At 48.1% G+C, this 25,626-nt stretch overlaps 2 protein-coding genes across 8 annotated transcripts; both read right to left on the bottom strand.

Moving 5' to 3' along the window:
• Positions 1–6,947: 6,947 nt before the first annotated feature.
• On the bottom strand, positions 6,948–9,182 carry PLD6 (phospholipase D family member 6). Its single transcript, XM_075104788.1, has 2 exons — positions 8,743–9,182; positions 6,948–8,619 (listed from the first exon to the last, which is right to left on the bottom strand). Exons 1-2 carry the CDS (start codon positions 9,149–9,151, stop codon positions 8,378–8,380), a joined length of 651 nt encoding a protein of 216 aa, XP_074960889.1. The 5' UTR covers positions 9,152–9,182; the 3' UTR covers positions 6,948–8,377.
• A 332-nt stretch (positions 9,183–9,514) lies between these two features.
• Positions 9,515–22,831, bottom strand: FLCN (folliculin). 7 transcript variants are annotated; one of them, XM_075104782.1, is made up of 12 exons: positions 22,583–22,831; positions 21,311–21,589; positions 20,362–20,508; positions 19,541–19,762; positions 18,890–19,050; positions 18,013–18,104; positions 17,066–17,253; positions 15,775–15,888; positions 15,247–15,370; positions 14,755–14,886; positions 13,012–13,117; positions 9,515–12,187 (listed from the first exon to the last, which is right to left on the bottom strand). In XM_075104782.1, the coding sequence occupies exons 2-12, from the start codon at positions 21,557–21,559 to the stop codon at positions 11,986–11,988; spliced, it is 1,737 nt and encodes a 578-aa protein (XP_074960883.1). In that variant the 5' UTR covers positions 21,560–21,589; positions 22,583–22,831; the 3' UTR covers positions 9,515–11,985. The 7 variants fall into 7 exon arrangements, with proteins under 7 accessions (XP_074960883.1, XP_074960882.1, XP_074960881.1 ...); XM_075104781.1 differs by lacking the exon at positions 22,583–22,831 and adding an exon at positions 22,378–22,552; XM_075104780.1 differs by lacking the exon at positions 22,583–22,831 and adding an exon at positions 22,464–22,516.
• Positions 22,832–25,626: the final 2,795 nt, after the last annotated feature.

The raw sequence follows: 25,626 nt of genomic DNA, 5'->3' as shown, positions 1-25,626 counted from the left end.
CCCCGTTTAGCCACTGAGCAACCGCAGCACGTCGGGCTGGGCTGTGCTGTTAAAAATACCCCCTAGCTTTTATGTGGAGCGAAGCTTCCGCTTGTCTTTCAGGTGCTTATCACGTGGTTGAAGCAGGCAGCGCTGTGTCTTTTCATGGCTGATTTTGGGTCTGTTAGGTGGTACAAGCACAGCTCTCAGAGCAAACTCGCTGCAGCTCTGGAGCAGTGAGCACGAAGGGGCTCGTGACAGACATCGCCAATCCTGCCAGGTTGGACCACAGTGGGTGCCGGAGAGTTCACCCTCATCCTCCAGCTCGGACCAGCAAGTCACTGTTTCAGCCACCAGACCCTCATCAGGAGATGGTGGCATCTAACTGCGGTGTGAATCAGGCTCTCGTCCAGCTCATGTGGCCTTGCCATGGCCAAGCACTCAGCGTGACACCTCCTGGGGCACTCGCAGCAGCGCATCGCAGACATCCGATTCTGCCCATAGGAGCCCCACTGATCCGGCCAAGATGCCAGTGCCGTGCAGCGGGCTGCTTCTCCCACTGAATCTGTGCCTGGGTATACATGGAAGTCCTGGAGATAGGAGCAGGGTAGGAAAGATGCTCAACCACTTGGATGCAAAGGCTTTTCCCTCATCCGCAGGCATGTGCTCTCTAAGATGTTTTGATACGCAGCCACTCGCCCTAATCCGAACTCACCGTAGTGCTTTCTGTAACCTGAGCATTGGAGGACCCAGGAGACTTCCCAGCCATGACCCACCTGGATCACCTCTCCTGTCAGCCATCAGCTGCTCCCAGGAGTCACGGCGCTGCTCCTTGCATTGCAGCCGTCAGCAGCCGCCTTAGGCCTCCTCCCATCCCACCATGGAGGAATGCGGCCTGTGCGCCCAAAGCTGCTTGCCATCAGCGTCTGCATGGTGGGAGTGCAAACTGGAGACCCCTGAAGTGGAAATGGGCATCTTAGCGCTGTCTGGGGGCTGTGGAAATAACTGCTCTCACCATGCTGAGCTAGCTAACAGCCAGCTAAAGCAGAGACTGGTATTCATAAACCCATGTATGTTGGTAATGCTTAGCAGTGGCTTCTTAGAGCCATGGCATGGGGTTCTGCTTCCCTTCCAGCTGAGGAGATCCAGCTATAGCTCTCCCTGGTTGTGGCCCTTCCCAAATTCATCCTCCTCCAGGTCAAGTGCACATGTATTATGCTTAGAAGTCCACTTCTGGAAGAAGAGGTTCCTTTGTTACTAGTCATGCAGGGGTTTTCTCTCTCCCGCCCCCGCCAGCATCTTGCACTTGACTGAAGTGAGAGGTCTGGACCTCCAGTATAACCTCACAGTTGGGTGAAGGGTGCGTGTTCAGGTCTCCATGATCACAGCAGCTGGGAACATGGCACTTCAGTGGCATCCACAAGCAGTTGAAGGCAGTCTTTGCGTTAAAGCAGGGACACCAATGCCTGCCAAGCGGAGCAGAGCGCGGGACCAGCAGAGATGTCAGTGCTGTGGCCTAGGTTCTTTGAAATACGGGCTATTACTTGGATGGGAAGGTGACTCCATCCACTGTGTTTTGTATATTGTATATGTCTTTCTGACTGTGTCAGGGGATGGTCACCTGGCCCAGGTCCCTCGCTTGGTCCCATCCAAAGTCATCTGTCCAGCTCTCAGCAGGGACTATCTTTACACTTCGTCCCTGGCTGCTGGGTCCGTGGTGAGCCCTGCTCCCTGGCAGCTGCAGTCTCCTGGCCAGAGGCCTTGGGACGCAGCATTAGGATGGCACGTAGGCCTTGTCATTGCCATTGTTCTTCCCTTACAAGATGTCACTGGATCCAGGAGGATGCCCTCCTCTTCCTCCTCCTCTTCTCTGAAGACATACGGTGGGACTTTGTCCTTTTTAGTCAACCGAGCAGAACATGCGCTGGTCTCCTTCGCGCCATGTGGCCCCTGACCTTTCTTATGTCCTGTAGCAAATCCTGCTCGTTCTTTGCACGCTTCATTTGCTCAGGAGCATTTATTTGAAGCGTGAGGACTAGAAGTTACGTACCTTGCTGTTTGCATTGGCACATCGGTGGCGAGGAGGCCACAAGATGGACCCTTTCTGATACAGGATCATGCCACTGAGCATCTTGAGGCTCCCCACAGAGGGCTGTTTTCTGCTGTACGCTTGCTTGTACCACAAAATCCTCTCTTGCAGCTTAGTGTCCTGCCTGGAACTAGATACTGAGCCGAGCGAGTAAGAGCACTTGATTTCTTTGCCAGCATTCCTGCTTTGAGCCTTATTTCTTAACGTAGTGAATAGCTGGGTAAGTGAAGGGTACACACGGAGCAATGCGGTGGGGGTTCATGCCTGGCTTTTCACTCAGCATGTGTAAAAACATAAATATGATTTAAAAAAAAAAAAAAAAAAGGGTGAGGATGGGCAGAAAGACACTGCAGTGTCTTAGCAAAGGTGGCAGCACTTTGGTCATGGATAGTGCAGGAAGGCAGAAGAAAGTGTGATGAAAATGCAGTGGCACAGGGAGCTGTGCAAAGCACGTGGGTACTGAAGCCAGGGAGGGTCCGGAGATGGGCTTTCTGCTTGTGCGCTGGCCCTAAACTGCCCTGTGAAGAAAGACTGTGGGAGGAGTATTCTTATTTATACATGCATAAAAATATACTGATGTTTAGTAGGGAGGGCAAAAGTCACCCAGGAACACTTGTACAGCTCTTGCTCCTTTCCTGTAGATGTGCCCGTACACTAAGCGAGGGGTCATCTATAACTTCTGGGCCACGTGTGTCAATTCTTCACCCGAGGCAATGCGCACGGTGTTTTGCCTCTCTCTGGTGAGGCACTGCCAAGGGACCGAGCGCCAGCAGGAATGAAGCTGGATTTCCATTTCCTCTCTTTCCTCTAGTTTCTTTTTACCTTATTGTACCGAATATGTCAGTCACCGTGTCACACCCCCCTTTTATGGGCTCCCTGAAACAGCTTTAGAATGATTTGAATTGAGCTTTGCTAGGGATGCTGTACAAACAGGCTCAGACCCAGGGATCAGCTGCTCAGAGGCTTGCTGTCGGGGAACTTCTATTTAATACATATCGGCCAGCTTCTCTGGACCTTCAAATAGCTGAGAAAAGCAAAACAGGCGAATTTGCTGGGGAAAAAAAAAAACAATCCCAGGCACTAACAACTGGTGTAGCAGACCAAAAATGTGTTGGATGGCAGGAGGACAGTCACAGGGAACACGGCGTGCGGAGGGACTGGCCACCACCGTCATGGTTTTAGCAATGTTTAATAAGCCTAATCATATAATCTTATTGCCGAATTTCATGGCTTTAAAATATTTATTGCTAAGCAAAGGGGTCTTTCATGACCATAGTGGTGGTGGTGGTCTTGTGCTGTAGCTTGTAGGAGCAGCTATATTCCACTGGGGAGTTAGGCTCCTTTGCAAAGTAAAACAGCCTGGCTCTGCTGTACCGAAGGCGTGTCGGGGCTGAGCAGTGGCCTCTTGCCATCGCCAGGATGAGCTGTACCCTTTGGGCAGCACTTCGCCGGTGGGAACACTGCATACGAGCTCCTACAGCGGTAGCTATGAGTTCTGGGGGTCACAAAGCGGGAGGAGGGAAGATGCTGTGGTATGCAGACAGCTGTTCTGAACTGCTGCTGCAGGCTGGGCTCCAGGCTTCGGGCTCTGCTGCGCTTGCAGCCTGGCAACTATCTAAGCATCGCTCCAAAGCAAGAGGCAGTACATTACCTGCCTTTACATTAAAGAAAGAGGGAGAACCTGCAGCAGCAATAAACAGCCAAAACCTGACATATTTCTGCAGAGAGCAGCGCTTTAAAGTCAGGGGTGGGGAGGAAAGCCAGCTGAAAGCTTTTTAGTGATAGCAATAGTCCTCAGTAATCCTATCGCTTCTTCCTGCTCCAGGCTTCAGCCATCTTTCAATATAAATCCGTTGTTATTTAAATCAGAAAGTGTTTGGGGAGGCGGGGGAAAAAGTACAGGGAGGAGAGGCTGAGCTCCCCGCTTGCACTGGAGGCTTTCAAAGGCCATCTGCATCATCGCACGGTGGCACGGCCCCGGCCGCGGGCTTCGCCTCTTGCTGTGGTCCCGGTGCCTGCTGTGCACGCCGGGGCGAGGCCTGGGAGGCGTCCCGCTTCAGACGCTCGCCAGGGCACGTATACACACGGCAGGGCACGCGAACCGCAAAGCCGCTGCATTTTACACAATTCAACACTATTGCAAGCACTGAGATGTGAGGTCTAGGAAAAGTCAAGTGCAACGATGGTGCAGACACAGACACCTTCTAATTGGCTCCAAGTGATTTTTTTTGTTTTCCTGTGTAAAATTTTCCTACCATTCGCAGCGTCTCCCCTGAAACCAACTGAATCCTTCCTTAAAGTGCACCTTTTCTTTGCCCACGTGTAAAAAAAGAAGCAAATTGTGTTTGTTTGCTTCAAAAAATGGTAAAATTTTCCTACCGTTCACACCGTCTCTCCTGAAACCGACTGAATCCTTCTTTAAATCTGACCTTTTCTTTGCCCACATGTAAAAAAAGAGGCAAATTTTTTTCATTTCCTTCAAAACTAGAATTGTGTGCTGACTTGCAAACCAGAGAAGTCGCTTTATTCCCCGTGTAACAGAGGTGCACCAGACTGCATTAATAGTGCAAAACGCGTCACTTTTGTACCAGCTCTACACCTGACTGCACTTCCGCTAGACCTTCACATTTTTTACGTGGTTCAGATACGGTATTTAGGTTGATGTGAACACTTAAGCACCTGCACGCTCCGTGTAGCTTGCCTTTCCTCTGTAATTTTTTCCCTTTTTTTTTTTTAAAAAAAAAAGCTTTGTCAGTCTTTTAAAAAAGAGTAATTTAAAAACCTGTATAGTATTCAAAGCACGCAATGTAAATATTTATTACTCAGAAATTAGCGGAGGGTTCTCTTTTGTGACTAAGTTGTGGTTTTGGTTTTTAAATCTTGTTCTAACACAGACGTCCCACGCGCGGGTTGGGAGAGGAGCGCCGAGTGTCGTGTGTCCAACCCACCGCATCCGCCCTGATAAGCTGTTTTGCTTGGTTTTTGGTTTTGATGACTGTTATAAATACCTTTTCAAACCTTTTCTGCTGACCTGTACTTTTAGTTTTGACGATAAATGTCCAAAGATTTTGTACGGTCTGTTTGAGAACTGTAACCTTGCTGCGCTATAAACTCGGGGTTTGGGGCTTTTTTCCCATTCCGGGAACCCGGTAATCTTGTTTTTGATAGTGGCATTAGCACCGCGCGCGTGCAGACTCTCAGCTGTCGTTACACAGAGCAGCGGCAACTACTCGGCGACCGAGCGCACGCAGCTCTCCTTGCACAGTAGCTTAGGGCTGGTGCAGCGAGTCCCCGGGTGCGGCAGGCGCCGGTGCGATGCCGTAACTCGCTTGCGCAGCGCGTTCAAGGTGCTCTTGGACTTTACAAGGGACCGACAGACCCCCGCCGTACAGACACACGTCCCACAGCAGCACGACGCGCGCCGTAACTTACAGTCCGTAACTGTTCAGACATAACTTTCAGTACAACGTGGTTACTACTGAGTTGAACTTACGTGATCCTGTAGTACGGACCATTTCTCACAAGAGGATGCAAACGTACTGCTGCGGGAGCAGGGGGCAGGCTGGAAGCAGCGCAGGTGTCGGCCCCGACGGCGCCTCGGTTTGAGACTACTAAAAGAAAGAGGGGGTGTGGGATTTACTGGCAGAAACCTGATGAGCCGGACAAGTTTGTACCAACTGAACTAAGCCAGCTGGCCAGGAACTCGTGAATAATGAGTGCAATTACCGTTATTTCCTTCGCGCTGTCTTCACACACTGCCTGTGTGCAGGACTGACAAGAACACCCTTTGTTCTCAACTAGACACAGCCATGTATGTTGTAAAATACTAAAGACTAAGGTAAGTAGGAAGCGGATAGGAACACACAGTCGTGTCCACCCTCCTGGGACCTGGAGGTCTGGATGACTTGAGATTTTAAAGAATCATTTATTTGCAAGGATGACGTTTTGGAGAGAGAGAAGGGAGCTCTTGCAAGTCTGCGGGTGGTTTCTGAAGTGGCACTGGCCGTTCGGGTACTAACGGTCAGTCTTCCTCCATCGTCCTAATGGGCGGCTTGTCTGAGCGCAGCTTTGACCGATGACTGACCTGTAACCGAATGGGACTCATTCTGGATTAAAACCACGCACACATCACGCTCTACCACCTGTACTCTGGAAACAGCCCAAGGGAATCGAGAGTAACGAGGACGGCAAGAGTAACTCCCCAGTTTCTGTGACGATGTGACGCAGCAGCCAGCTCTCCGCCTCGTGATGCGGCCGGGTGGCAAAGCAGCAGTGGAGCTGCTTCCCGGGACAGCGGTACCCGGGCAGCGCCGGGACGCTGCAGCCTCAAAGCTACTGGAAATCCCTGCGGCTCAAACCCAGGAACGATCGCAGCGGGGCGGTGGGGACAGGAGGAAGCAGCCGTCCTCAAGGTGTCCATCCGTAGGGCGGAGCGGCCTCTTTTAAGGGGCATTTTCCACACAGATCAGTCCGGGAAATAATGTCTTGGATGTGGTATTTTCCCTCTGCAAAAGGGAGTGGGTGTTGGAAGCTCCTGTTCCTCCATATGTGTGAGTTCCTCTCTCCTTCCCTTCTCCCTTATGCTCCAGTTTATTTCAGTGCTTTTTTAAGAGCCACCATTCCCGATCAACTGCTCACTGTAATAGAAACGTCACTTTTTCTCACAGTATTTATTCCTTACAAAAATCTTGTGTGACACGCTAGGTTCCCATGGATGTAGCTGATCATTTTTATTTTGTAAATATAATTACCTAACTTTACATTAACTATATCGTAATAAACTATTTTTGCACCACCCTTTGCACGCTGTGTAGTGAAGTGTTTCTTTCAGCAAGGGCGCCTACTACAGAAAGAACAGAGCAGAGGCCAGAGCCCGAAAGCCAGTGAGCCGTTTGCTTTTATAGTCACGCTTCACAAAGAAAATGCAACAGGTAGCATTTTAATAGCAATAACATGTTTAAAGTAGTATAAGTCTAACACTGCTGAACAGGATTTACTACGTAATGAACTTCCTCAGCTGCCTCTGAGCTGCTACGCCACAGATGACAGAAACGCAGGTTTTTTCCCCCAGACCCGTGCCAGCTTTCTCAAACAACAGAGCAAAGCTGCAATCTGTTGATGTACGCCATGTATCCTACATAACACCTAATGACCTACAGGATTTTTAAATTATTTGGATCTTTGGAACGACCAACCCGCAAGGGCTACCTGGAGTGCAAACACCAGAAGATGCTGGTGAGCTTTTCTGTGAAAACAGTTTATTTAATAGTGCCAATCAGCACTACTGCATCAAGCAAAACTGGTAACAAAATGCTACGTCCTTTTTTCATTTTGAGAGATTCTGAGGCACTTTATATTCAGCATAAAGTAATTCTTACACAGACACTACTTAAGAGTTTTGGAATTCTTATGTTTACACTCCTCTTTGTTCCACCCTGACCCGTAGGGACAGAGACCTTACCTCCCTCTTGCTACCCACTCGCTGTCCCCCTCCCTGCTGCCACCAACACAGGTGGTCGAGGTCACCGAGCCAGAGCAGGACGCGGTGTCCCCACCTGACCGAACTGGGGTTTCCCTCCACCGCACCGCTCTGAAGTCAGTGACCCAGCTCCAGCCCTGTCTGCTCTCAAGACCGACTGATCTCAAAGAAGAGTTTCCCTCATTCTTTTCTAGACTTCCCTACACTTGCTTGCTGGAAGACGAGCTGCCAGCACTGTGTTCTCGTGCTTTTACGCTGGAACTCTGCCAATCCTAAACCAAAGGAAACGTGTCCAACCGAAATGTACTGCTAATTCCTGCCTTCATATTTCCCACAAATTCCCATTTACAAACTCGCAACAATTAATGCCAACAAGAAACGCAACTAGGGTGCTTAATCACTCTATGCAACCTCTAGCTTTGCTGTAGCCCTCTTAACTCTTCTTTAGAGTTACTCATATAGAGGATCCTTTGGGCTCCAATTCCATTCTTCAGTATGCCAAGCTAGAAAACGTCCATTTCACCATTGAAAACGCCCACCCAGCACCATGCAAACATACCTCACCTGCGCCAGGGCACGGCAATGAGCCTGCCTGTAGTTTTAAGCTCTATGAATGCTGTCCTATCAGAAAACAACTCACCAAACAGTTGCTAGAGGGAATGACCCACAGCAAGGGACCTGGGGCACTTTAGGGTAGAGAGCACTTTGCTCCTCCAGAGTAGTTTACCTAAATTACACCCAGATAGATCATACAATGATGTCTATACATAATAATGAAGTCCACAAATGCTAGCTGCTGAGTACTCCACCAGCCCTGTGAGGCAGCTTAATCATTTATTGCCTTTGGAAAAAAATCTGTAGTTGATGGGGTTGTACTCTTCCCAAATCCTTTCAAACTCATCCAGAAAAGGCTTCACATACTCGGCGTCCTCCATGACCAGCACGTTCTCCCGGTTGTTCTGGATAGCTTGGGTGGTCCAGTTGAGGGAGCCTGTGATGAGCATCCTCCCGTCCACGATGGCAAACTTGTGGTGCATGTAACCGTTCTCCTGGTCATGGCGCACCTGGATCCCTACAAAGACACAACCACCTATTCAGTGGGAACCGGAGGCGTCACCCAGGGCCCACAGCCACCCTGAGTGGCCGGCCGTGCCCTGCCCCGCGGGGAGCCCTCGCCCAGGGGAGGCCGCCTCACCGGCGTGCCGGAGGAGGCCGATCTGGGAGCCCTGGAGCCCCATGTACTGCGCGTCGGTGACGACGCGGACCCGGACACCGCGGCGGTGGAGGAGCTGGACGGCGCGTCCCAGTTGCGGGCTGGAGAAGGCGAAGAGGCAGATCTCGAGGGAGCGGCGGGCGGAAAGGAGGCGCCGCAGGAGGCGGCTGAGGGAGCAGTCACCGCGGGGCAGCGGGCAGGGGCAGGGCCGGGCCGCCCCGCCGGGCTCCGTCGCCTCGGCCAGCAGCGCCTCGGTGCAGCTGGGAGGCGAGGGGAAGAAAAGCACCTCACGGAGGGGCCGTCGCCGCCGCCACGCCGCCAGGGCCAGCACGGCCGCCGCCGCCGCCGCCAGCGCCAGGCCCGCCCGCCGCTGCGCCCCCACCGCCCACATGCCGCCGCCGCCGCCGCCCGGGCGCACGCGCAGTAGCTCCACGCAGGGGAAGGCGGCTGGGGCGGGAAGCTTCCTGAGGGAGACGCCCGGGCGTGGAGGGCTTCGCCCTCAGCCGAGGCTCACCGCTAAAGCGGAGCCCTCCATCCGCGTCCCCCCCGCCCCAAAGCCGCCCAAGCCCCCGTGGACGGTGAAAGTGGCGGGCTCCGGAGATGGATCTGACGATTTCAGCCGGCCCCTGCCTGGCTGGGGGAAGCAGTGCCCCAGCACCAGTGGCGGGCACCGTCAGCCAGCAGCTCCCCTTCTCCCACCACCCTCCCACGCGTACCCTGCCCGACCATGCACAAAAAGGAAATCACACCGGAATAAAGAAACATCCTGCTTTAATCAGTTTGTCTTTAAGGCATATCGTTTAGAGGGAAGGAGGGTGGTGAGAGATGGCTGCAGACATGCTTTTTTGTTAATTAAGTTGTGCACATTCCAGCTATGGCTGACGGCAAAAGGAGCACCCACGGCCTAATCTGCGAGCTGCAGGAACTTGCCCAATTATTTGGTAATCCCACATCTAGATCTTTTCTGGCAGGCGAGCACGGCTGGTTTCATGCTACGCAGGAGCCCTGGGTTCACAGACTTAGTAACTCTCCCCCTTCTTTCCTGTGGTTTCCTTGCCCTGGCTCAAAGAGTTTGCTTGGCTGTGACACAGCCCCGTTTCAGACGAGGACGATCAACATTGCATACAACTCATGGCTTACACAAGCACAAGGCAGGAGATGAAGCCTCTGGCTTGACCTTGTGACCACTTTTTTGCTGTTTCGGAAGAAACCACACCTCTGTTCAGAAACACGGGCTTTGCTAATGGGTGCTTATGCACCGACTGTGGGCTAGGTAGAGACTAGGTTTTCATGTTGGATTGCTTGGGAGAGCTATTCTTCAAAAGATAAACACAGTTCAGCAGTCAAGAAGGTCTAAACACCAAATAATGCCTTACCTGTTCTGTTACACAGCTCCAAATTGGACCAGAATAGCTTTCAAGTACAAAAATAAGGAGTACTGCATCACATAAAAGGTAGCCACAAGAGCGAGCACCGACCTAGCACTGGAAATTCTGATATACTAATCCACGCTTTTCTATTTGCTTCTGTCACTTTTATCCCACTATCATGACTAGCACCAAGGAAGCAACATGTATATATTATTCAAAGCTTCCTTTTCTGTGGATGGAGCTTGAGCACCTCTTTTGTCTCGTGTTTCCTTACTGACAAGTGGGAGATGCAAGCCTTTTTGCAAACCCTGAAATTAAATAAGTAGTTAGTTTTTGAAGTAACAGAGCAATACCTTTTTCCAAGCATCTGTTTGCTGTTTGAATATCCTGCAGTTGTCTATGACCAGTCAAGCATTTTCAGTTAATATATCTGAGCATCTCTTGCTCCATATATACAAGAAACTAATACATACAAAGTGAAGAAGAAAAGACCTGTTAAACTCTGTAAATTAGATCAAGGCTAAAATGCAGGAATTACCTTGTGGATCAACACACACACATACACACACACTGAAAATCAACACAAAACTAGGCTTTGTCCATTTTACAAAAATAGCTCTTAATGAGATTTAATGCCTGTCGCCATTTTACAGATGTTCCAGACAAAAAATCAACCTGCATATTTTATCTTTAAGAACAGAACTCATGACAAGTTGGAACATCCCCTCTGAGCTCGAGTCTTGTTTGAATGAGTGTAGGAGGTCACCTGGTAAAACCTGCCTCTAGCTTGTTAAAAATGTCTACGGTAATGTCAAGTTTTCCCAACAATGATCCAGGAAAAAAAAAATAAAAAGGAAAAAAAGAAGACTTCACAAGAGAAACAGTAATTCCTTACAGATAAGGAATATCTGTTTAGGTAATTAAAAAATGTACCAATGTTTTGGTGAACTGTTAAGCAAAAATGGCTACAATAGTTATATAAGAAGGGAGCACCTACAGGTTGGATCTGTTCTGCTTAACTTAATTAGGAAGCCAGAAAACTATTTCTGAAGAGAGAAGAACACCAGCAACAGTGTCCTGGCGAGGTTATCTTCATTGCCTGGAAGTTTTGCAACTGCAGGCAAAACAAGGCGAGTATTTTACCCTCTAGAGAGGCAAGCAGGCTGCATTTTGAGACTTTATATATTACAATTCTCCCTCCCAGACAAGATTTCAAAAGCAAATGCTGAATCTGTCTCAAATTAAGATATAAATAAATAAAGTGGAGTGACGTGACTCCAATGGGATATCCTGATTTATGCTACAGCAGAAAATAGTCTCTTCTTAAATCCAAGCATAAAGTGGTTTGAAATAATTTACACGTGATCCATACCCTGTGACGTGTCACTTATTTTTGGATCTTGTTCTATCAGGCATTTAGGCAACTTATGTGGGATTCGGAGAGATTAACTGTATCCACTCCCAGGAGTTCTTGATGTTGTCACAGGTATCCGAGTCTTGCCAATGAAATCTAAAACTGAGGTCTACTGCCACACCGTAATGCTTAGTGAGGACAGTATGGGATTTTAATTCATTCACACTGATTCTTTGAGTCTTGCTGTATTTTAGTCTTGAGCGTGGAGGTCTAGATTTAGAGTTGAGTTTCAGGACAGACAGCAGCACTATTTATTAGCACTTATTAGTCCAGTCTCACAGCAATTAGAAAAGACTCAAGTGACTCTTCAAGTTAGTTTGAGGACCAGAAGAATAGTGATGAAGTTTCACTATCCGCTTAATGCACATGCTGCAGGCTCAGCAGTGGTAACTCGGTGTTCCCTGCGATTATCCGAAGGCAGCAAGTGAGGTTGGGCACCCTTTAGTTCCGGGACTCTGAAGACGTTGGGCTGCGAACAGTTGACATCAGGTGGGACTTGTATGTCTTGCTCAGGCCAGTCATCCAGAACTTGAGGAGCTTGACATTGTCCTCCTCAGCAGCTCCCAGAATGCTCAGCAGTTTTTGGGTATCCTCCTTGGGTCTGCTGTCCACTTTGGTGAATTTGAAGAGGACCTTCACTTTACTGCAGAAACAAGAAACTCCTGTCACTATCACAACAGACTCGCACACATCAGACCGAATGAGCAGTAGCTGTAGCTTTCCTCGGCTCTAGCTGCTCTAAGAGTTGCTCTCTCTGCAAGTAAATGTTAGTAAAAGCTTCAAATAATATTCCATGGCACCTATTCTCACGCTCTGAATCAAGAAGGTGTGGGAATAAGAGTACAAGAAAAGGGAGGATTAGTTAGCGGGATTACTCATTTTAGTAATATGCATAATTCTTGTCTTTTTTCATTCTAGCAAAAAGTAAAACAATTAATTGTGACAACTGGGAATCTCCCCGGGAGACACATCCAGTGCCCACCTGGCCTTCAGGTAAATTCACAAAATCGTAACGTTCCGTGAATTATCTCACATGACTGTCTGGTCTTCCTTTATAACTACTTGCACCTTTGAAATGTAGCACCTGAAGGCACAATCAAAACATCTGTTTGGCATGTTATCTGCGCTGGAATATAGCGCACATTGACAGGCATACATATATTTGCATACTTAATCCCCATAACGTATAGAAGGCAGACAAGTACTGTCATGTAGGTAACCTACAGATGCATGAACTGAAGCATAAAGGTTAAGAACTGCTGAAAGCCAAAAAAAGAGTCAGGGCTAGAGCAGAACAACTCCGATATTCTTAGCTCCCAACAGTAAAGCCAGCTACTGTCAATACTACAGCAGAAGTTACCTGACTACAGTCTTGCCCTGCACTCTGCTGGGCACTAGTTTGGGGACTAATCCCTTCCAGGATTAGTGCCAAAGCTGTTCCTCTGGAAGGAATGCAGTCGTACTTACTTCATCCACTCCTCCTTTAGGCAAACAAGGCACTGCTCCACAACATCTACAGAAAGGTTCTGGTTGGTCAGGGCAGCTTCGATCTTGTTCAAGATTGTAGGGCCAACTATAGGATCAGAAAGAGGGGAAAAAGGAGTAAGAAAGAGGACACACACTCTACAGGTTACCCACTTACATGTTTACTAGTAAATTTTAGCAAGGACTAGTCCATTTATTCCGGGACCTAGGCCTGAATACCTGCTGGAATTACAGACAAGAATACAACACGTTTGTTCCACCTCTTACTCTTTTCAAGAGCACCAGTCTGCACTCATTTTTCACCAGTGCTTTGGTCTGGTGCATTAATGCAGCTTCCTCTATACGCAGAAAGCTACACTATTAATTACAGCACAGCCAATTTCAACATAGAGTTTGGCTTCATTAGTTCACAGATAATAGCCTTCCTTGAGTCAGGAAGAAACCTACCTATTCTACAAGGTGGAAAAACATATCCCCCAGTGACCTGCCTCGATTTCATTTCCGTGGAAGAGGAGCTAAAGATCATCCCACTAGGAAAACGTCCAATCCAAGCAGCAGCATAGAATTTCATGAAGGATCCTGGGACACGCGCACAGGCTCAGGGGCCTTTGTTTTCTTCTGACCCACTTTTAAACACTTGTTTAGATTTTGCTGTTTCTAGTTCCCATATCAAAAGCTCACTAAAAAATGCAAAGTTATGAAAAAGCTTCATCCTTTGTACAATATACATACATATAAAAATATAAACCCTCAATTTTAAAGTCTCCAATTACTATTGATGTAATGTTCCTCTTGTTAATGACAGTTCCAGGATACTTAGTTTTAAAAAAAAAAAAAACCCAAACCCAACAACCAACCCAAAGCATTCCTCTCCCAGACCACTTTTGGAATTCCCTAGAAGGCTTTTTTCCCAGCAGTTCATGGCCTAATAAATTTGATGCTGTGGTGGATGACAAGACTTTTCAGTGACTATTTTTGTCCAGAACCTTCTGGACATGCCACTGGTTGGATGCAAAAGTAGACTGCTGTAATTATACATGTGGGACCTACAACAGCTGCTGGAGCATGGGAAGAACATTACAGGGGGAGTATGTCTCTGCTTTGCATTGCACCTGTATCTTCAGAGGACAGAGCAGGAAGGATTATCCATCTGCCAAGCCTTTTGAGACAGTCGATGAGGCCCATTCACCTAAATTAAGACTTCCCAGAAAACATGAGATTGATGGATCTGACTCAAACCACATCTAGGTGCAAGTGCTCAAGCCCTTGAACAAAGTCGGGGTGGGGGGGGGCACGAATAAAAAGGTCTGGGCATTTCTGCATCAGTTGCACTTGTCTACCAGGTGGAACATAGGAGATGAGTAACATTATGGTCCTTATAAACTAGACTTACTCAAAATAAACACACAAGTATTCCAGGATAGAAAATGTTCATTGTGGGTTATAGAAGAATTTCCCTACAATTGCTACTATACCCATTACAGAATTTATTTCTTGTTTCTGAAAATTAATAAGCAAAATAATGATCTGGTAAAACAAACCCTTTATAATTAAACAGACTGTGGTAAACCTCACCCCAAATAGCAGTACCCCAGTTGTATACTGACCTGGCTTCTGCTCAGACTTATTTAAGGGCCAGTATGTGAACAGCATAAAAACCAGTTAAGATCAGGATGCTCTTTCAACCTCAGTGATACAGGTTCTTTCTGCTTTCAAAGCACCCACCTCGATCTGCTGCGACAGGGCTACCGCTAGTGACAACAAACTCGTACTTGTTGAGGGACTGCTCCTCATCGAACAGAGTCGGGTAGAGACTGGACCGGGTAGCAGTGCGAACTTCCACAAGGACCGCAAACTCTAGAGCAACGGGACCCCAAAACAACATTAACTTTACCAGTCCAGATTCTAAAATACAGCTACATACCCTGCTCTGAGAAAGCACAGCTCTGTCAGCTTACAATATTTGGCCGAGCATTAACCTTTCCTCAACAGGAACCAGGACTGTCAACTATGGTACAATCAGTGCTTGAAGCAGGTGTCACACCTTCCAACTACTGATCAGGCAAGGACATGGGGAAAACAAAATGAAGCGGTACAGGTTTTAGCTCATGCAGCATTGTTTGACTATCTGACAATATTTGATAAAAAAAAAAAAAGTCTTGTGCCCCATAACATATGATGATAGGGAAAGGAGAGGGTTCTGCAACATGTTCTTACCAGATGATAGTACGTGGGATGGGATTTGGACATGTGGCCTGAGCCCTAGGAAGTTACACCGATATGCCTCTTCATACTGGTCACTGTAGGGGATGATCCGCACACAACCAACAGGCAGCATCGTCTGGAGAAGGAACGAAACAGGTCAGGAGAAACACTGGAGCTAAACCAGTGAAGTACAGTTTTCTCCCTGACTTCCAGAGCCAGCCAAGACTTGGAGCACTGCTCAGGCAGATGCTCCAGATTTGAGGGGGATCAGAAGTATCTTAATCAGCTTGAAAGATTATGCAGTTGCTGAGGAACATCAAGACATCCAAAGGTTGAGGTTTTTTTGTTTGGTGGGTGTTTTGGGGGGATTTTTTTTGTTTTGTTTCGTTGTTTTGTTTTGTTTTTTTTAAAAAAAAAAACACTTAATTCAGAACACATTCTCCACAAGATTACCTGTCAGAGACAGGTCATTATGGAGGCTGGACACTACTGGAGAAATATATGGAAAAATATGCAGCCAGGAAACAAAAAAGTTTCTACCCGTAGCACGTCAAAAGCAGACTGGACAAGATCCATGTCTCGAGCTTTCCAGATGACCTGGTTCCCCATCAGAACGTGCCAAGCCAGCATGCGGAATGCTGATGCCCCAAGAACCTGGGAAAAAAAACCCAAACAACAAAAAACCAACATTCTGCATTGAAAATTAATGAAACGTCCAGTTTGCCCTGTCAAAAACATAACTGCCACGTAAGGAAATGGCTAGAACTGAACAGCAGAAATGAACATGAAAATTTAGCAGATCCGGTGCACAGAGTAACAGCTCTAAACCACCAGCACCAAGACCAAGCATTTCTGACAGGTGTGAAAGGCGTCAGACTGTCACGCAGAGCGATATTCACCCCATCTATGGTTTCAAGGACAAAGAGCAGCAAAGTACCACTTTGCCAACATGCCTAACCACTCATCCAATTCAATATCAAGCACATTAAGAGAACAGCAGTTTCATTCCTAGGTTGCTCCAGATTCCTCAGTGCTCTGGCTACACAGCATCAATCAGCCCACTTGTTGGCCAAATTAGCAGCTTTGTTAAGATGGACGTGGGCCCATTTGGGACAGGACTGAACTATCTCTGTTAGATGACAACAACTTTCAGGCATTTCTCTAATGTGGGTTACGTTCACATCAGCCATTTAGGCATGAAAGGTGAACCGATATTCTTAGACAAGCCTCCAAAGGCACACACTTGCACAACACAGTGGTGCAGCTCAATAGCTTCAAGCATTCTAAATTAGGAGACAGTAGAACAAAAGGAGGCTAAAGACAGAAAGCAGGTATTTGCCAGGAGTGGCCAGGGGAACAGGATGGTGTGAAAGCGACTGTTGATCCAACGTCCAACGCACTGAGCCTTCCCCCTCAGCCCGGTAACCGGAAGCACTGGATAAAAGCTAAATCTGTACAGAACCATTTGGTTTGTAAATTACTTCCCCCCCTCCCCGAAACAAATAATACTTGACTTTGAAGATGCTGCACGACCTCTGTATTAAATTACTGCCACTGCTCTTGGAAAGAGGAAAAGTGCAGAATTTGAGAGAAATCATATGATCCCACCCACATGACCGATGATCACTAGCAGCACGCATGATCTCAGAGAAAGGGAGCGCCCTCAGAGATGCTGTTAACACCATATTACCAGCTGTGTAGGCACTGTGTTGAACACAGGACCAGGAAAGAAGCGCAGGCTGCAGGAAATAAATCTATCTTTTTGAAAACCATTAGTCAGAACAAGAGGTTATTAGCTTGTGAATTCAGTATCGATGTGCTCCCCTCTTACCTGTCTCATGTGCCTGAGAGAGCGAAAGACAGACAACCTTCTGTGAGCTACGTTCCAGCTGTTGCAATCTGGCAGAGATGTTTCAGGTGAGCATTTAGACAGCTCCTGCCCTTCCACAACATCTGGCTGGGAAGAAGGCTTCTCTTCTTCCTCAGAACCATCCCACCCTTCCGACTCTTCTTTCAGGTCTGGCAAAAAAGGGTAGAGTGGTCATAAGAGTTGCTGCCCTCTAGGCATGGGAACCGCCTCAGAAGTGCCTACACACACGGCAGCCAATTGATTTTGGCTGTATGTGGGGAGGCAGAGTTCAGAACACAGTAACTGAAAGCACTGGCATCACAGACACACCAGAACCGTTAATGAACTTTTGTAATTCAGCTATACAATAACTGCTGAAGGGTCAAGAAGGAATTCTCATCTTCTACAGAACACAAAGTCACATCTTTTGACCAGCTATGTGTTCCCTATTCTTGCTTTAAAGGTCCTGGCCAAAGCTTTAAGGCAGGTTTTGTAGATTCTAGTCTAAATGGATTAATAAAAATAATTCAACGCAAGAAAAATTTATGATCCTTTAGTTTCAGCAATTTTGTAGAAAAAGCAGCAAGAAGAAAGCCCTGTAGGTTGAGACTGCAAATTCTTCTGGCCATAGAGATTCATCGCGAGAGCCAACCCAGCCAGAGAGAACAATAACCATGATGATGCAACACTCCTACACGAGTAACGAACACCACATGTGCGTGCAGAGAGCCTACGAGGCCAAAGGCCTTGATTTCACATTCCTGTCAGAGTCATCTCCATCTGGGCAAGCATGTCAGCTACTGTGGAGACTACCGCTAAGGTAAAGTCCATGAGAGATGGCTGCACTGCGATGCTCACAAAAGGACTCAGTGTTTTACCATCCAAAGCATTCTCAGAAGGTGTTCCAGCTCTGGAAACTTCTCTCTCACCTGCAAGTTTTTCCATCTGAACAAGGGTGTCTTCTGTTGGTGCTCCCTCCAGAAGCTTCTCTGTAAGTCGGCTGCCACAAGCTTTCAAAAGCCTAGAGACATTGAAAGAAACGGAAGTAGTGCTCATTAAACCTGCCTGCTAGGTGCAAAAATCCAGTAAGAAACTTGGTGCTATGGGCTCAACAAAAAAAATCCAACCACCAATCAAGTTTCCTTTCAACACATCTCTATGCTTTCCTCAGCGTGGTAACTATCAATGCATCTTACAACTGCTGCCATTCAAAGTCACCGAAAAGCCTACCATTTTGCAATTACTTTGTGCAACATACTTATCCCCCATCCAAGTCACATGCCAGTGTTGCAACCCCCACTGTGGCTTCTTTCCAGGAAAGTTTGATGAGCAAGTCAGGCACTGGAGCAACTGGACTCCCACAGACATACAGCTGTGCCAAATGGCTGCACCTCCCACACTGCCTACCACAATACACCGGCACTTCCCCCTGAACCACTGCTGTATGGCCAAGTGTGAATCTGAGGTACAACACCCTGGACATAGGAGCATCTTTTCTTGCTTTCTTCCATATTTACTTTTATACTGCAAAGCCTTTCCATCTAGATTGACATGGTTTCCATTAGCAGCCACATTAGCAGGTTTACTTCACAGCGACAAGGAGATTTGTTTGTCCTAAAAGCATCAGCAGGCCGCTGTCTTTCTGTGCTTAGCTCTTTCCAATTCAGAGACTACTTAGCAAAGCCCAAGTTATTACCTCAAGAAAAAAAATACCCAAACACTCAAATCATATATCCACCCTTTCAGAATACGACAATATTATCTTCTGGAAGGAGTTGTAGAAGCTAAAAACGCAAGGGGCTTTACCAAGCAAAGGAAGTATGCAGACATGCCCACAGGTTTTCATCATTGGTCAGCGACGTTAAGGAGCGGGCTGCATTGCCATTCCGCTGGTGCAGGAAGGGAGTGAAGGCTGTGTTCATCCGCTGGGCACGCTGAGGGCACCCATACTGCTCTGCTTCGAACACCTACACCACGGAAGAAGGGCAGTATAAGAGACTGAAAAAGATAAAATGCTTCCAGTAAAGCCAAGCCAAAAAACCCCAACGAAAATATGAAGTGAATAGGATGCGTCACATACAATCATCCAAACTACATTGTAAATTACAGGAAAAGAGAGGGAAGGGACATCTTATTCTTAGACTGACCAAAATTATCATTAAATAACACTAGTGCTCCAAAACCATTGTCCTTCACCGCTTTAGTTACTTGAATTTCTAACAGAGCTACTGTCTAGCATTTAGGCCTGTCGAAAGCGTTATGACTGGCTTAAAAAGCGTGAGGTGTCCTGTTGCTTCTCCCCGACACCCCCAGATACACACCGTCCTCTCGTCCCTTGTGTCCCTTAATGACCACCCTGGCTGCAAAAAGCTGGATCAGCTTTTTGACTCAGCTGTAAATCAACTATCATAATGTTTTACGAACGTTGAGTCAAACAGCCTCTGTGCGCTGACCTACCTTAAGTGCTTTGCCCTGAAGCTCATCAATGATGCCTCTGATTTTTCCCAACAAGAAAGGCCAGGAGTTGATGAGGTAAATCCGGTCCATCATGATAGTGATGATGCTGTACCAGCGCTGGAAACCTCGAGCCAGGCTGTCTTTGATAAAGAAGGTGTGGCTGAACACAAAACCATGCTGTTCATCTCCGAAAAAAATAGGGCCTTCACGTCCTGGGCAGACCTGAAGGGGAGGGACACACACACCAGAATAGTTAAGCACATCACATGGCTACTATCCAAAACCCAGGGTCAAAGAGACCTCCAGGGGTATCCTACAAACACTACAAAACCTTCAATTTAACCGTATTTTAAGAATTCAGCTCTATTCAACTACGATAATATTGAGAATCCACAAGGGATTTTGCTGATCCTGACATGCAAATCCTCGTTAATCCGTAAGGTTCTCCCTTCACTACTATGAGATGCTGAACATTAATGGCCTACAAAGATAAAATATTTCTTGGCATTAAACAATTGATTCCAATGTTTTTACAAAACCAGTTTATCTTACAAAGAAAGACAACAAACACATAGGAGCAAAAGCAAGAAAGGGAAACTTTTGGTCTCACAATGTGAGAGGAAAGAACACTCAAGGTTATCAAAGATCAACCTTAAAAATTACCACCAAACCTGGAATGGACAGACTTGTGTTTCTGTCCTTCCACTTCCATTCCCTCGTTTCAGGCTGCACAGAGCAGCCAGAATCAGCAAAGCACTACCTTGGAGACAAAATGATACATAAGTCCATAAACAGGTATTCTGCCTGTTCATCACAGTTACCTCACAGCTCAGACTGCGAACACAGGCCTGGCGCACGATGCTGAACAGCTGCGGGTGGTTTGGGTGTTGGTGACTGACATACTTGATTGAAGTTTCTTTGTCATGGCTGACATACCCAGGATGTCCTCCTGCAAGAGAGCGGCAACCCTGAAGACAGAAAAGCAAATCCAGCCATAAATGAGCATGCAGATATCTAAGGTTCCCAAAGGCCTCTGCATATTCCCTTCAAAACATAGGGAAACATTATTTATGTATATAGGTAAGGAAAACAAGAAATATGAGTCAGGGTCAGGATTTGAACCCAGATCCTCAAATAGAACTCTGTGCCATATACTTCCTCTGCTCTTATGCTCATTTTCCACTATTTAGTTTGATTGTGGACTTGGTGCTGGCTCTACCAGTGGTAAAGTTCAGTTAACAGCAGCTGTGAAATCAACTGGCCTAACAAAACCAGCCATAAACTAAAGGAAAGTAAATAACAAATACCTCAGAACAAGTACTAATGGTAGATGAGTACAAGAATGACTGAGAACATAAGTTTTCTGTGTTCTTTTAATTGCTTTTGCATTTTTTCTCTTTCCTAATCAACATTGCTTTTAAAATCACTGTTAGCAAATGACCAGACCAAATCTAATAAAGTAAATGCTCTTCAAGGATGAGAAAAGCATTTCTCAGCCACAAGAGAATCACAGATCACAGGGCTTAAAGAGACCTCAAGACACCGTCTTGTCAAGGTCTATATACTCAATAACAGTTCCTTCATCCTCTTATCACGGATCATTACAGTTTATGAGGACTCAGAGACCTTCTGGCACCAGCAGTCACATAAAAACAAGTGCCGCTCACATTTTTTTTCTCTCTTAAACAATTCAATTTGCATTAGAGTATCCAAGAGCCCGTCAGTTAAGCCAAGGGCCACTGATGTCCGCACACAGAACTTCACACTTGCCTCACACATGTCTGACTTCTTTGGCCCTGGGCTGCTGGAGTCGGCGCTGGCACCTTCTGCTGGGCTGTGCGAGCGGATCCGACTGCTCATCTGAATGCCACCTTCTTCCTCTTCTGCCTGCTCATTCTGCCCAGAGATGTCCCCGCTGCTCGCGCCTTGGGGAAGCGGTGAATGCAGAACCTCGGTACAAAAGAGGGTGCGAGGACCGTGGAGCTCACAGAAATGGCAGAGGGCAACGATAGCATTCATAGTGAGAGCTCAGCACATACGTTAGGCCTCCTGCAGTAAGGGAGAAAGCACAGAACATCGGCACAACAGATATTAAAGCATCTTAGGCCCAACTCTACACGCCTCCAGGAGTGGCTGGCCTTAAGCTCAGCCTAAGGGACCAGCACAACTCCACCATGGGGCAACCTAAGCAACGACCAACCCTTCGTGCCCGGATGGGATGGGAGTGGAGTAGGCCGGACCCCCCCGCGACCAGGTCCCTGACTCCGAGCCGGGACACCTCAGGCCCTGCGGGGGTGGAACAGGACCGGACCGGACCGGACCGGACCTCCCGTGCCCGGTTACCTGCAGTCGTATAGGGACAGGCTGGGCTCTGACAGACCAGACCTCCGTGCCCGGACACCTCGGGCCCTGCCGGGCCCGGCGCTGCCTCTTTTTACCCGAGGCCTCAGGCCGTAACGGGTCGGGACCGGCCCTGCTCAACGCCCCCGGACCCGATTGCCTCGGGTCCAGCCGGGCCCGGGCCGGCCTAACTCTTCCGGGTCCCGGCCTCCCCGCTCCGGGACCGGCTCGGCCCCGGTTCCCCGTGACCAGACACCCACGGCCCGGCCCCGGCCTCCCCACTCCGAGACCGGCCCAACCGCTGCCCTCCGTGACCAGACACCCACGGCCCAACCCCGGTTCCCCGTGCCCGGACACCCCCAGCCCGGCCCCAGTCCCCGCTCACCGCCGTCCCCGCCCCGTCCCGTGTCCGCGGGCGCCTGACACTGACTGACCCACCGGCGCGTACCACCCCTCCCGGCAGCTGAGGGCGGGGGGGAGAGGGACAGACAGCTTACCGTCTGCTCACCCACCGCCGCCACAGAGCGGCGAGGAGAGAGACGAGAAGGCAGAAGAGAGGGAAGAGGAGGCGGCCGTTACGTACGGCAGTACCGAGCCGGTCCTTCCCGCCGCTCCCCCGAGGTCCCCCGTCCGGCCCCCCCCGTTGCGGCAGTGACCCGGCCCACGGCCGCCCTGGCCACATGGGCTGGGCAGAACCATTACCTCATGACGCGAGGGGGGAAGACGAGAAGGTCCGGCTAGATGCCTCCTTCCTTCCCCCGCTATCCCCTGCCCCACCGTCGCGCCGCAGGCAGAGAACGAGTGTGTCCGACCGCCAGGAACCGAGAAAGGGCCGATCCACCGCCTGCCACCTGCGGGCGCTCACTGGGGGGGGCCGGGATCCCCCCGCCGGGTGGTGAGGGCCGCGCGGGAGGGGAGCCGGGGCGGCCGGGGCGCAGGCGCCGTGCGCCGGCGGGGCCCGCCCTGCCCTAGGGCGGGGCTCAGCTGAGGGGAGGCGGTGGCCGGGAGCGGGCGTGTAGGGGGGCTGCGCGCCCGGCTCCCACAGAGCCCCGCTTTCCCTCCCCGGTCACCCCGCATGGCGGCTGGCGGGCCGACCGCGACTTCCCCCTCAGAGACGTTCGGTACAAACGCTGGCGGTACCCCTCTTGTGTGCGTTTTAACTCTTTAAATTACTGAGGGCAGATGGAGGCTTCCATGAAGCATCTTTTCCCGCTCCATTGATAAAGCAGTTATATCACAGGTAAAGCCCAGGTTACAAGTTTGAATGAAGGGAGCAGACGCTTGAGTTAAACAAGCCTGTTCCAGGCTCTGCCGTACAGTTCCTCCATTAAACTACTCCAGTTTCTCTTTAGGGTATCAAGTTTTACTGAATTTATTATTTATCTCTAGAAAACTATGATGGGAAAAAAAAAAATCCATGTGAACTAGTAATCCTTTCAGACTTCAAAATAAAAGCACTGGATTCCCCCCCTTCCCTTAACATTGGAGTTGACCCCTACACAGTTTTAAATACCCAAGTCTGAACAGAAGTTGTAAATCTTCCATCAGATAACAACATAGATCATTCGGCTGAGTAAAACTTGTACTTAAATCCCAAGAAAGAGTAGCTATGACCGATACTGCCACAAAACACACCTCTGGATCCAAGCAGCCATGCATGGACTAATAATTACACCTCGGAAGAAAACAATACTCGGACGGTTAGTGGGATGGCTGATTATTGTAACACAACGATCAAATATGAACACAAGTGTTTGATCCAAAGTCCATCTAATCCTGGAGCGTCTTCGCAGGGAAGACGCACTGTTTGCACAAGAAGAACTACTATTTCTACTTGAGATATCTCAGGAGAGCTCCGAGAAGCCACCAGCAGAGCTGGAATGACTCCAGGGCAGAGGGCACTGCCACACGCAGCAGACAACTAGCAGCCTCCCACCAGTCAGCCAGAATCACATGTCCTGAGAAGCGACAAGAACAAAAGATCCCACCCCCTCCACCCCCACCCCAAAAAATGAAAACAACTAAGGAAAAGCCAGATCAAAAGACCTACTATCTCATTTAAGACAAACTAAGAAGAACGACTCATTTGTTATCTTTATTTTCCAATGGTACATTTAAACAACTTCTCAGGACTAACCTCCTCAGCCAGTTTGGCCATGCAAGAAAACATTTCCTAGGTTATACAGTTCGCCTATGGCAACACATACAACGGGTCACGGTTGTACTGTAGAACAGAGAAGGGAAGTCGTATAGGAGGAGGCAGCTGGAGCTATGCAAAAGCATGTGGCGCGATGGCAGTGCTAGAGGTGTTAGCAGAGGTCAGTGACTCCTCAGTGGCACAAAAACAGGAGGCGTGGTTGTACACAAACAGCTTCTAACCATTTCTTTTTAGAAACATTTTCTTACCCGCTAATAATAACTGAACTAGAGACCCCTCCTGTGGCTAAGAAGTGTAGTTGCACGTCTAATGCTACCTTCAGAACTGCATTTTGTATCTTTGCTAGTTAAGATGCATGAAAGTAGTAGTTAGATATCGATACATGCACTCAGTACTTTGTGAACACATTTCATAGCCATGCATGACAGGAAGAACTAGCCACAGGTCCTCCGAGAGGCTAATCTGGGAGGAGCATAGCACATGGTGTTCTTCTATTTGATTAAAAGCCCTTCCTTGCAATAAATTCAAATTAAAACCAGAAAGCTCAAGTGTTCTCAAAGCCTCTCAGCTGACCACAGCCCATGCAATTAGTTCCAAGACTTGAAGGAGCTACTTCATTAAAAACCTGACTTAATTTTGCCAGTATCTCAAGACATGCAGATGCCAGACCGTATGCGTTCATCAAACTATTACTTAAAAGCCTTTCCCTGGAGCACTTTTCGGTGAATGGTTTTATCTACTGATTCTACAGGTGGGACCTGACTTTGAATTTTCAACAGCGATAGGACTTTAACAGCACAGCTATCCACGTCAGAACGGGAACGGTAGCAGTTTTCTAACTTCAAAAGCATCTCCCCTCTTAAAAAAATCAGATTAATAGTGTAATATATAATTTGAAACTAATACATAGCTATTTCTACTGTCCTTTTGACGTGAGCATGGACTTCTTTTATCTACTTGAGGCAAAAAAAGAAGAGAAAATGTCACTGCTATTTGGCAGCTGCATATATTAGTTTGCTTCTAATTTTCACAGATGGAAAGCCATCCTGCAGCTCTGGGCAGGTAAGTCCACGCTCACCAATAGGAACCAGCAGTATAAAAGCTCAGCCACTGCGAAGCGAACCGTTCTAGTTCTTCTCCGACTTCACGAAGGAATCCTGCATGTGTTCTCCCCCCAACAAGCGAGCCCTTGGCAACGAAAGGCGAGCCATTCACATTTTTGTATAGGTGGCAGTTTGGGGTTAGTCATTTGCAGTACTTTATGACTCCCGCACACGGCTGTAAACACTTTGACAGCCCACCTTTGTGCTTGAGCCCACAGCATTACTAATCTACTAATTTAACACTTCCACAGTACCAGAGAAGATAATCACATAAGCATGTTCAGCATTGAAGTCACTGCAGGATTAACTAGGAAAAGATAACTTGATTTTTGAAGGCTTTTTAATTACAGCACTGGTAAGGCAAGTTATGGAAAAAAAACCAAACAAAAAAAAAACCACAAAAAACCTCCCAAGATTTTGCTTTAAGATCAGGTGTAAAAGCTGCCTTCAATGCCTTCTATGATAGGAAGCACAAATACTCAATG

This window comes from Phalacrocorax aristotelis, chromosome 10, assembly GCF_949628215.1.
Source record: "Phalacrocorax aristotelis chromosome 10, bGulAri2.1, whole genome shotgun sequence".
Lineage (NCBI taxonomy): Eukaryota > Metazoa > Chordata > Aves > Suliformes > Phalacrocoracidae > Phalacrocorax > Phalacrocorax aristotelis.
Note: the sequence above shows the minus strand (reverse complement) of the source record. Positions and strands in the feature narration are given on the sequence as shown.

Excerpts from the sequence above, each read along its gene's own strand:
- PLD6 (XM_075104788.1), bottom strand. The coding sequence starts at position 9,151 with ATGTGGGCGGTGGGGGCGCAGCGGCGGGCGGGCCTGGCGCTGGCGGCG. Across the intron at positions 8,620-8,742 it reads CGGCCTCCTCCGGCACGCCG|GGATCCAGGTGCGCCATGAC; the intron begins GTGAGGCGGCCT and ends GTGTCTTTGTAG.
- FLCN (XM_075104782.1), bottom strand. The coding sequence starts at position 21,559 with ATGAATGCTATCGTTGCCCTCTGCCATTTCTGTGAGCTCCACGGTCCT. Across the intron at positions 19,051-19,540 it reads TTCAGGGCAAAGCACTTAAG|GTGTTCGAAGCAGAGCAGTA; the intron begins GTAGGTCAGCGC and ends TCCGTGGTGTAG. Across the intron at positions 12,188-13,011 it reads CTAAAGGAGGAGTGGATGAA|TAAAGTGAAGGTCCTCTTCA; the intron begins GTAAGTACGACT and ends TTGTTTCTGCAG.